This window comes from Rana temporaria, chromosome 3, assembly GCF_905171775.1.
Source record: "Rana temporaria chromosome 3, aRanTem1.1, whole genome shotgun sequence".
NCBI classification, from domain to species: Eukaryota; Metazoa; Chordata; class Amphibia; order Anura; family Ranidae; genus Rana; species Rana temporaria.
The window spans coordinates 447,428,005-447,440,551 of NC_053491.1; the positions used below are offsets into that span (position 1 = coordinate 447,428,005).

Sequence of the window (12,547 nt, forward strand, 5' to 3'; positions counted from 1 at the left end):
GCGTTCCTTCTTGATTGACAGGCTTCCGACGGTCGCATCTTTCGAGTCACAATTTTCCGAAAGTAGGCGAACGTCGGTGCTGCACCGACGTTCGGCTTTTTCGGCTTCTCGTGACGCGATAGATGCGACCGTCGGAAGCCTGTCGGAAGACTGTCAGAAGACTGTCAATCAAGAAGGAACGCCCAGTCCTGAAGACCATACCCGGAAGCGGCGGAGAAGATCGCTCTCTAAAACGGTAAGTACTGCTTCGTTTTTAAAAAAACTACCCGATTCCCCTTGACAAAATGAGCATGAATCTAATGTTAGGGTGAACTCCCGCTTTAAGCTCTGACAGTTTCATGTTTCAGGGGGCTGGTGAAGGTTGTGGGTTGCTGTTAAAGCAGCACTCAGAGATTTGCATGTCAGGAGGCGGGCAAGCAAGGAAAAAAAATGCAGACCCAGAAAATGAAGTCGGGGCCGCCGATCATGGGCCCCTGGGCAAAGTAATGCACTGGGACCCCTACCAGTTTGCCCCAATTTACACACCTACTTTCAAGAAATAATGTATAAATAGTTAATAGAATTAAACATATATTCATTAGTACTTCCAATAAAATCGATTTTACAAAAGGAAAACATTCCATAGATCAGACTAGTCAACACAAAGGGCACAGTACAGGGGGAATGCCGAAGGGCACAGTACAGGGGAGGGGTGGGCAGGAGGGCACAGTATATGTTACAGGACAAGACCATATCGGGACAGTTTAGTAAAAAGCATGACTGTCCCAGCAAATCCAGGACAGTTGGCAAGTATGATGTAATGCAAGACTATTGTGGGGCCCCCATGTACCTGGGGCCCCTGGGCAGTGCCCTTGCATTAAGATGGCCCTGAATGGAGTCTCACTCTGCAGGTTAAGGTAGCTGAGAAGGAGCAAGATTCTGCAGCTGGCCATTGTAATGACTGGGAAAAAGTTATTCTGGAGTTAACTCCAGGTCTGTTTACAGAGCTGCTGTGACCTGCAAATAGAAAATCCCCAAGCTGGCACGGGTACTGCTGGCATCATCTACTGTTTACATACTTTGTGATAACCTTTGACTTTTTTTTTCTATTGTACACATTTGCAGATTGATTAACTTTATTTTCTCCTACATTTGACGGACAGAGCTTCTTTTCATTCTTGATCATAGGGTTTATAATGCCACCTACAGGAGTAGGACACTGGTCAAAAAAGAGCACGGCCTATGGGCACTCCTAACGGGTATAAACCCCCTCTCTGCTATAGCCAAGCCAGTTATTTCTGCCTAATGTTTCAGGAGTGAGGATCTAGTTCTCTGCTGGCAATCGAGAGCCAGGCTGGGCGACAAACTGGATAATCTAGAGCTAGTGGTCACACCGGTCTGACCAACACGTGCACGTAGACTTTTAGCTACACGCTGGGTCAGCTGTGACCACCTCCATTCTGGATTGGGGGGGCCAATGAGTTAAATGCCTCGAAGGGATACATGGCCTGATGTCAGTGACAGTGTTACCCTGGCCAAATCCCCCCCCTCGCTTCAGTGTAGAGGAGCATCTGTCCTGAAAGCCTTTACCCACACCCTCTGCTGGACTGGTAAGTAGATGCCCCTCCTCCCCTCTTGGCACGGGTACTTCCTGGGGTGGTCAGTCCTGAGGTACCTTGTCCCCCCCAATGCTTCGGCTGTGTTGTGGAGTGTAGCTGTGTGTCCTGTATACCCAGATAGTCAGGGGTAGCACTACTGCCCCCACCCCTGTTTTTCCCTGTTGTTTTTTTTTTATCGATTTAATCGACAAATTTCGATTAATTATAACGCACATACAGATCCAACTACTTTTAGCTGATCTCCTTGGAGATAAAATCGATGTAGCTACATAAACTGTAAAAATGGTGCGAGTAATACCAAACGGTACCAAAAGCAGTCATAAAAACATGTAGCCAAGTATGATACTGGTATAAAAATGTGTACAACGATACCACTGCTGAATCCAGATGAGGAGAGGTTAACATCAGTCCGTCGGCATGTAGATGTCCCATGAAGGGAACTATCACAACTCCCAGTGGATGGTTGTAGAATCCCAGGTTGATAGAGGGAAGTGTAACAGCCCTTGCGTGTGGCAGATAGTAAGGTCCTGCCGGCATGCAGATATGAAGGCACAGCAAAGGAGCCCTTCAGATGGACACAGCAAGCCGCGCCGGTGTCGGTGACGTTATTGGATCTCCGACGGAACTCCGTGATAGCCCATAAGCCGGCGGATAGGTGAGTACCAATCAAAAGAATTTTAATCGATCAAAAAGATTTTGATCGATCAAAAAAATTAAAGATTAATCGATTAATTAAAAGTTAATTTGCACAGAACTAGTGTTTTTTTTTTTTTTTTTTACCTGTTGTGGTGGGCTGGGGGCACTACTCCTGGCTGAGGGCGCTGGTATTGACCCTTTGCACACCACGTGGATGGGCTGTTTGGAAAGTTGGGCCATGGCGTACACCATCTTACTTTTGGGCAGTTGCCCTTGCATGATGTCATTCTGCTGCTGTGCCTGGTGCTATGCCTTGTGATGGGTGGTGCTTTGGGGGTGAACCCTGGGGTGTGCCCTTGAGGTCATAATTTTGACTTTCTACCCCCTTTTTTTTTTTTTTTCTCTCTGGTCTCCGATGCTGCGCTCTGTACCTGGAGTGTACAGGTATAAAACACATGGATAGGGATCCATGGCTGTGGAGCTGCAGGTGATGTTGGTGACCCTGCATATGCCTGTTGTGGGGGTAGTACCTGGTGTGTGGCCAAGTCTGCAGCTAATGGGGATAGCACAGGAAGTGGACTATGGTCCCTGAGACTGGAGGAATCCATTCAAGTGCTGATGGGGCCCGCGCCTCACCTGGTAACTACATACCCTACATACTTACGTTGATTCATGGGTTGCTGTAGAGTGGGTGGACACTGGGGTGTTACACCCAGCTGATCCTGCTCAGCTGTTTTGCACCTGGTGATTGAAGCAATTTCGGCCCTCTGTGTCCCTGTGGATTCCGCTGCTGCGCATAAGGTGCTGGTGACTGCATACATTACTCCTGTGTGGTAGACCTTCTTTTTTTTTTTTTTTTTTTAAGTGTATTTTGTGCGTGTACTCGAGAGAGGAGCCGGACTGCAGGAGTTGGGAGTAGGCAGGCTTCCCCCAGAGGCAATCTGCCACCTTTCTCCATGCCCCTGGTGGCAATGGTGGGTGTGTGAGGGGGTCCCACCCTACCTGCTCCGCTTTGAAGCCCAACGGGGGAAGAGGGACTCCCTATAAGGGAGTGAGAGGATCTAGCCCGCTCAACCAGCACTGTTAGTCCTTCGCCTCTCTTTTTAGAGACCGCGTGGTCAAAGTGCGTGCATGTTAACCCAATTTCGAGTGTGTGTAAGTGTGGTGGTTTTTGTGGGAGGGGGGTGGGCGTACTAAGCGCAGGCTTACCTCGCATAGCACACCCACCGGGAGCCGGGCTGAGACCACCAAACTCAATTCACATGTAGCTGAGACCGGGATCCGAACCCCTAGCTGCAGAGGTGAATGGCTTGTCAGCGCAGTGCCAATCGCATTGAGCCACCGCAGCTCCGTGTGGTAGACCTTTTTAATGATCCTGCGGACAAGAGGCAGAGTTGGTGGCCCACTCTAGGCTTATGGTAACAAACTTCTCACTCCGTCTGGTGTTGGCGTAACTCTGGTATAACGGATGATGACTGGCTGAGCTGGGCTCCTACACCAAAGACACTGTTTTCCCCTGTCTTATGAGAAACTGTCGGACCTCAAGGCCCTGAATTTTTTTACGTTGAGGGCAGAACAAAATTATAATTTATCAGTTCAAAAGTGACCTCTGTTCCTCAAGGGATTTCTTGGCCTCCATAGATATCAACGATGTGTATGCGCCGGGCACCAACGCTTCTTACGTTTTGCGGTCGAGTATGCGCATTACCAGTTTGTAAAGCTCCCTTTTTGGTCTGGCCTTTACTCGGGTATTTAGCAAGGTCCTGCCATTAATGAGACAATTGGAGTATTTGGGTCTGATGTTTGGCCCTGGGTCTGAATCAAAGTGTTCCTTCTGCTGAATAAGCTCCAAAAGCTCCAGTCCACGATTCAGCTGCTGCTGTCCCACAAATGAGTTTACATGGGTCTCATGATCGCCATCTTTGTGGCTGTCCTGTATGCACAGTCTCACACGAAGGGTGGGACAAGTGTCCCAAGTGAGACAAGTCTCCCCTGCCCTTGGACAGTCAGATTAGACTGGTCCAGGAGGTCAACACCTTTTCTGGTCTCTGTAGCCTCTAGCTGAGAAGTCGTCTCTTCCATGGCACCTGCCCATGATCACTACGGATGCCAGCCTGCCTGGGGAGACACCTGGGGCCGAGGTTGACTTATGGCCGCCGGGTTCTGGAGGAGGCTCTACTGCTGATCTGCGTCCTGGCTCGGGGGGTTGTGTATACCTGTCTGCCACGGCTTCCATCCAGAGGTCAGATTCTTTTTTTTTTTTTGTAATTGCGCGCTGGCCATGAAAAGGCCTAGCAGCCTCCTCTGCCACCATTTCTCAATGGATCTGGCAGACAGTGGTTCAGACTTATACTGTTAAAGGTTGGGCTCCTCTCTTCCCGGTCACTGGACACTCAACCAGGGTGATTAGTGCCTGGGCATTTCGACATCAGGTGTCTGTCTCAAGTTTTGTAAGGCGGCTACCTGGTTATCTGTGCATACCTTTACTAACTTTTTAAGAGGTCAGTGGTTGTGGGGGTGTGTTCTTCCCCCTTCCCTTTTTTTTAATTTTATTTATTTTATTTTTTACAGACAGTTTGAGTTTTCTTGTTTTCCCTGTGGGTTTTTTTCTTTAATGGTCGCACCAGTTTTGCCCGTTGGGTCCTGAGAAAGAGAGCCTCAGGGGTAAAATAAATTAATAATGTAGTGGGAGGTCCCATCATCCTTAATATCGAGATATATAGGGTACTTGGGTCTAGGGTCCCTGAACCAGAGAGCCAAGAAGGAGCAACGGGCCAATGCGGACTATCGCGGTACCGATGTAGAGTTACAAAATAAGGTAAAAATGTATAAAAGGAGGATAAGTTTTTATTTCAAAATACAGACGGACAGTTACAAAATTAAAAACAACCAAACAACGACACCAGAACAGAGGTCCCCGGTAGGGGAAAACATTGCGATGAGTTGAGGGTTGTGACAGTGTCTCAACTAGTTTCGCGGATTATACCGCTTCATCAGGAGAAGATCTAGAAAAGGTCCGCCGATGGGGTACCGCAGGCGGGACCAGGCAAAATCCCCCACGGTGGCCAAAAGAGGACATATATATGGAGGGACCTGTTGTCTAAGTGATAAAAAAGGGTAATGGTGAATGGGTCCCGAGAGCAGGAGCCCAGCAGTGGCACATATTGGGGTACAGCTGTACCACGTGAGTGAGTGTCTATGTTGTTAGGAGGGACCAAACCTTGTCCCAAATGGAGCATCAGGGTAATAATGCAGCCTGCAGTTCACTGGGCTGGATAAAGCCACAGCAGTCCCTGGGTCCAGCGATGGTTCCTGTTGGTTTCCCCCCCCCCCCCCCAACCCCTCAATGACGTACTGTTTTGGGACATCCCTATGGTCAAGAATGAACAGAAACTGTGTCAGTCAATGAACCTAAGAAGGGACTGGATTTTTTTTTTTTTTTTTTTTTTTTTTTACTCTTAACTGCCAGTCTGAGTTCATTGACGAACACAGCACCCACCCCTTTTTTTTTTTTACCTTGTACTGCTTCATGACTAACTGGCTTGCCTATAGCAGAGAGGGGGTTTATAGGACTGCCCATAGGCAGTGTTTTTTTTTTTTTTTTTTTGTCCTAGTGTCCTACTCCTCCTGTAGGTGGTGCTATAAACCCTGTGGTCAAGAATGAACAGAAGCTGTGTCTGACAATGAACTTGGAGAAAGGGATTTTACAGCAAGGTTGTGTGTGTGTGTGTGTGTGTGTGTGTGTGTGTGTGTGTGTGTATTTTTTTTATTATTATTCTCTTCTCAAATATAGCACTAACATTCTGCAGTGTTTCACATGCTGTCACTCGCATCATTCCATTTTGGCTCTTTGCATGAAACCTCATGCAGAGGAAATTGATCTCCTGTCTCCAGTGCTGCAAGAGAAACGTGTTAACCACAACGCTGTGTGCTCAGCCTGCAGTTCCATGTTTTCTTGATAGTGAGAGTTTACCCCAGTGGTGCTTGTCTATATTCTAATTAAAACTTGGCATTAAAAGGAACGTATGGTGTTTTTGAAGAGAGAAACCATCTGGGTATCTATGGGCAAGCTGTGTTTTCCAGTACTGAGAAGTTTACACCGCCTATGTAATCTGTTTTGCAGTTCCTCCGAGTTACCAAGCGGTATTTGCCTCATCTAGCCCACCTGTGCCTGATCAGCACCTTCCTGGAAGATGGTCTCCGGATGTGGCTACAATGGAACGAGCAGCGAGATTACATCAGCATGTCGTGGGGCTGCGGGATGTTCCTGGCTACCATCTTCGTCCTCATCAATATGTTCGGACAGCTGAGTGAGTGCCGAATGCCATGTTCTTAGATGTTCAGCTTCTCGCTATTTAATAATCCCCCTTGTGTATTACAGGTCCTCTTAAAACATAAGTCCAATTTAAGACTAAATGCATATATTACTTTTCTGCCTTTTTACTCTGACCGAGCCAAACCCGCAGATGCATATTTGCCGTGACCGGCAGCTGCAGCCTCCAGTGATTGGTGCAACCAGGACCGTGGTACAGGATGTACACAATGAGATCCAGCCCCATGACCTCTATGGGACTGTCATTCTTTGTCCATGGCCTAGTGACACCGTCCCAAAGAAGTTAGTGGGGCTTTAATGCACTGGCACAGCCAGGGCTGCTGTTAGACATCATGGGGCCCTGTACAGCCTAGCCGATGGGAACACTGAGCCAAGCCTACCATGCGGCTCCAGCCGCATAAACGGACCGCTCGTTCATGCAACCAGAATACCTGGGAGAATGAGATCTTAGTTATCTTTCTTTTTTCCTTTCCTCCCTTTTCTTCCCTTTTCTTCCCTTTTCTTCCCTTTCTTCCCTTTTCTTCCCTTTCTTCCCTTTCTTCCCTTTCTTCCCTTTCTTCCCTTTCTTCCCTTTCTTCCTTTTCTTTCTTTTCTTTCTTTCTTTTCTTTCTTTTCTTTCTTTCTTTTCTTTCTTTCTTTTCTTTCTTTCTTTTCTTTCTTTCTTTTCTTTCTTTCTTTTCTTTCTTTTCTTCCTTCCTTTCTCCTCCTCCGATGGATAAGGAGGGTAGCACCTCCTCTCCGGCCCGGGACCTGCAAGTTTAATGGGGGGGGGCAGGAGAGAAGCAAGAGCGGCTACCATTACTGGAACTAATCCCTCCCTAATATATTATGAATGAACAGGTATCCAGGTATAGAGTGCCTCCTGTTCATTCACTCTGCAGCTAGTGCTGCAGAGAAAAGATTGAGGAATCTGTGTCTTCAATCTCTTTCTCTGTCTTGAAAAAGTGAGATGTTGGGTGGGTGTCTAGACCAGATGGATATCTCACCAACCCCCACAGGACTGTTGGGGGGGATATATATATAATAAATAATGGAAAAAAAATTATCAAATAAAAAAAAAAAGTGTGTGTATGTGTGTGTATATATATATATATATATATAAAAATTTCCCCCAACGGCCCTGTGGGGGTTGGTGAGATATCTATCCGGACTAACATAGGTGTGCGCAGCCTATTGCATTAGGGTGTGCACCCCAAAGCTCAAACACACCTCTATACATACGCGCACACACACTCTACATAAATGTAAAAATGTTGTTGGGCGGTGTCAGTAGAGTAGTGGTAGTTTTCAGACGTGCGGCTTGTTTCGTTCCCGAAATAAAATTCTAACAAATTTTTGTTTTTTAGAAATTTGGATGTATCTGAATTTCCAAATTCGAATAGTAATAAATGTAAACAAATTTGAATTCGGACGAAATTCAAATTGTTTTCGAATGGTTTTCAAATTTGAATATTTTTCCAATTTCCAAAGAGAAAAAAAATAGAATAGAAAATAAAGAAATGGGAATTTTTTTAATTTCGAAAACTATTCGGAATTGATTTGAATATGAATAAACGAATGAAACAAATTTATCTAAAATAATTTGTAAATGTAAATAACGAATCGAAATGAAACACATTTTTTCGTTCTGCACATGTCTAGTAGTTTTTATTTGTGTGTGTTTTTTTTTTTTTTTTTTTTACAATTTTATTTGGGTGAAATATCAGCAGGGTGAATCTGCACTGCATAGCGTGATTAGGGTGTGCCCAGGCGCACGCCTATGCGGGACTAAACAGATACCCAACATCCTCACTTTTTCAAGACTGAGAGAGATTGAAGATGCAGATTCCTCAATCCTTTTTCTGCAGCACTAGCTGCAGAGTAAATGAACAGGAGGCGCTCTATACAGAGGATCCCTGTTCATTCATAAAGTATTGTAAATGCAAGGAGGGCCACGGGTGGGGATTGGTTCCAATAATGGTAGCCACTCCTGCTTCTCTGGGGCCCCCCCTGTTTAAACTTGCAGGTCCCGGACCGGAGAGGAGGTGCTACCCCTTTTTATCAGCGGCCCTGAGTACAGCAAGGACAGCACGGCTTGCAGTAGTTGATGTAAGAAATCGCTGTAAAACCTAACCGCTGTATTGAGGTAAGAACTGTGGAGGGGGGATTTTAAGTTAGGGGGGCAAATATTGATAAGTGAAAATCTTAGTTGTCTTAAAGTCCAATTAACCTTTATAGGGAATCTGTGCAAAGTGCCTGTTTTTAGAGGCTTCTATCTCTGCATATTACTCTGTGAGTTGGAAAGAACAGCTTCCATCAGAGGCTTTTGAGGCAGGTCATTTTGCTTGATTTCTTTGAAAACAAGCCCTGCTTATAAAAAGAACATTCTAATAGTGGAGCCTAAATCACCTACTAAACCATGAAAATATGACCCTAGTTATGTTCTAAAGGGAAGAACCTCATCCATTGCATACTGCGGTCTGCAGAAAGGTCTATAATGACCAGTCCGGTGATGCCGGCTATCTTTATCCTTTTATTCCCGGGCATTATTGATTGTGTATATGTGTAATCTCAGGGGGGCTCTAAGGAAAAGGGGAAGTAAGATTGGTTTTCCTTTTTATGCTGTCTAGGATCAGACAGTGGAAATAACACTTCTGGTATGTAATGTTGTTTTTTTTAAAGCGGTACAGCAGCAAAAATGTGGGAAAAAATAAATAAAGATAGAGATATATCATTCATATATGATAGAGAGAGGTGTATGTGTGTGTGATATATATATATATATATATATATATATATATATATATATATATATATATATGTATGTATATGTGTGTGTATTTATATAAATAGTAAAATATATATATATATATAATTAGTATTTTTTTATTATTATACAAATATATAATAATATTATTAATATATATATATATAAAAAATTAATATAATATTCTGGGCTTGTAGGCAGCATGAGGCCAGGTCAGTACAGACATTGCAAATGGAGTGACTTCTGTGCCAGTTTTTCTCCATATTAATCAAAGGGATTGGGGGGGCAATGATGTTGACTTGCTTAGGTCCCCATTCCGTCTCTGCTATATGAGCAATTACAGTGAAACCTTGGTTTGAGAGCGTTTTGCAAGACGAGCTAATTTTTTTAAATAAATGTTGCCTTGATATACAAGCGAAGTCTTGATATAAGAGTAGCGTCATGTCACAACTGAGTATAAAAAAGGAGAGAGGAGCCTCTAAGTGTAGCAATATGGTTACATTTAATGAAGGTACAACATTTAGCAACTTATTGCTACACTTGGAGGCGCCTCTCTTCTTTTTTTTATACTCAGTTGTATACTCTATGAAATGCTTTGATATACAAGTGCTTTGGATTACAAGCATGTTTCTGGAACGAATTATGCTCGCAAACTAAGGTTTTACTGTACATGATTGTTGGACATCCTTCTTTTTTCTGTTAGATACTTTTGTTAATATTATGGTTTGTCTCTGCACAGCTGGATGTATCCTGGTCCTTACTAGGAAATTTGTACCATATGCTTGCCTTGCCCTCTTTGTGATCATCGTCCTCCAGGTAAGTGGACGTAGTCCAGTTCCAAATTTTACAGTTTTAATAGAACATCTTCGTTCATTCTTGCCGACTAATTTGATGTTGTAAAATGCTGTAAAAAAATATATATATATTTTGCAAAAACGCGTAGAAGAGAAGATGAACTCAGAATTAACAGGCTGCATTAATCTGACCTTAAAGGGGTTGTAAACTCTCGTGTTTTTTCACCTTAATGCATCCTATGCATTAAGGTGAAAAAACATCTGTCAGTGACCGACCCACCCCCCCGTTTTACTTACCTGACCCCTGGAATTTCCCACGGCGGAGACGCGCTGTCCCTCTGCCCGGGGGGTTCTCGGCTCTTGATTGTATAGATTGATAGCAACGCAGCCATCGGCTCCCGCTGCTGTCAATCAAATCCAATGACCCGTGGGTCGGGGCCGAGCCCTACATTCGGATGATCAACACTTGGGAGCTTGCTCGCAAGGTAACCCCCCCCGGGAGAGCGCTTTTCCTAGGGGGTGATTACCTGATGCAGGGAGGAGCCGCGATAGCCGCCGGGGGACCCCAGAAGAGGAGGATCGGGGCCACTCTGCAAAACAAACTGCACAGTGGAGGCAAGTATGACATGTTTGTTATTTAAAAAATTTAATAAAAATCAAAGCTTTACAATCACTTTTTAAGGCTGGGTTCACACCGATGCGAATTGGAGGCAGGGAAACCTGCCTCCTATTGGCATGACAGGAAACTGTGACTGGATCTCAATGGAGCCGGTTCTCAGAGCCTCGGCGCGGCCGTGGTCCGCATTTGGAAAAGGGTCCTGTGCGTCTTTGGCTACGTTTTCGGTTGCAAAAAATCAGACCTGAATCAGTGTACAGGGACGCACCGGACCCTCTGCTAGGACCCGCCGTGGCATCAGTGTGAACCGGGGCATAAAGAATATGTAAACCCTCACCTTGTTGAATAGCCCATTCAGTTTGAGTATAGATATTCAGCTAGATTCGGGTACAGCGGCGCTTCTTTAGGTCGGCATAGCGCATCCCCTTTGCACTACAGCGACGTAAGATAGTGAGGCAAGTACTGTATTCACAAAGCAGTTGCCTCATAAGTTACGTCGGCGTAGCACAAATGGCCTGGCGTAACCCCGCCTAATTCAAAATAGGCAGGTAGGGGGCGTGTTGTATGGTAATGAATTCACGATTCATTACCATACATGTAAATGAAGCGCCGATCTTACAGCGCATGTTCAGTATCACGTCGCAAATACTCAATGCTTTCGACGTGAACGTAACTTACGCCCAGCCCCATTCACGGACGACTTACGCAAACGACGTAAAACGTGGAATATTCAACGCTAATCCGACGTCCATACTTAACATTGGCTGCGCCATCTTTTTGGTGGTTTATCTTTACGCTTGAAAATGCCTTACGTAAACGGCGTATCTTACATGCGACGGGCGTGCGTACGTTCGTGAATAGGCGTATCTTGATCATTTACATATTCTCGGCGTAAATCCACGTACACGCCCCTAGCGGCCAGCGTAAATATGCAGCTAAGATACGACGGCGTAGGAGACTTACGCCGGTCGTATCTTAGCAACAGATAAGCGTATCTCAGATTGAGAATACGCTTATAGATACGATGGCGCCACATTCGGACTTACGACGGCGTATCTACTGATACGCTGTCGTGAGTCTTTGTGACCGGTGCGTCCCCTTTCACCATTTCAGCTCTGTATATTTTCAGCTGAATTCGGACATGAAACGGGCCAAAAGACGCGCAGGACTCCTCCCGCGAATTTGCAGCGGAGATATGTGAACTGTCTCCATAGAGAGCCGGTCAAAATCTTCTGCGATTTCAAAGAATTTGCAATAGTGTGAACCCAGCCTAAAGCCGCTCACAGGCGGGACATAGAAGAGTTCAAACATTTGACGTCTTCTCCTCTGTAGGTCACTGTGGGCAGGTCTGAGTTGTACAGAAATGGATGAAATTTGGCATCCCTTGGTTCCATATCAACATGAACTTCAGTCCCTACATGTCACTGTGGGTGCAGTCAGGCCCGTGTCACACTAGTGATGTGTTGCTGGCTGTAAGAGGAAGTCCTTTCACCTACTTTAACGGTGCTTCTCCCTTGCTGACCGAGCAGTATGATGTCACACTATTGCTTTTGCGCAGTTTATGAGCAAGATTCTGTGTTCTCCTTGGCAATCCTGTTGCTGGCGAATTGCAGAATCTCTATTCTAAGATAGACCGAAGTATGTAATCTACAAACCAGTAAGAAAATGCTGTGTACTGGAAATGCAACTAATCTGGAACTTGCCTTCCTTTCTACTACTACTACTACTCAGGGCCAGATTAAGAACATCATGGGCCTGGTGCTGAGGATTTTGGTGGGGCCTTTTAGGCTGCATTCACACCTCCGCGACAAGTAACGCCGCGTA

The 12,547-nt window shown here is 45.3% G+C and overlaps 1 protein-coding gene across 1 annotated transcript in view; it reads left to right on the top strand.

The window, feature by feature from the left end:
* Positions 1 to 12,547, top strand: part of LOC120933384 (surfeit locus protein 4-like) — a 44,988-nt gene that overhangs the window by 14,672 nt on the left and 17,769 nt on the right. Inside the window, exons 2-3 of the mRNA XM_040346584.1 lie at positions 6,358 to 6,544; positions 10,053 to 10,129. Of these exons, the coding sequence (XP_040202518.1) occupies positions 6,358 to 6,544; positions 10,053 to 10,129 (264 nt within the window). The remainder of the gene's footprint in view (positions 1 to 6,357; positions 6,545 to 10,052; positions 10,130 to 12,547) is intronic.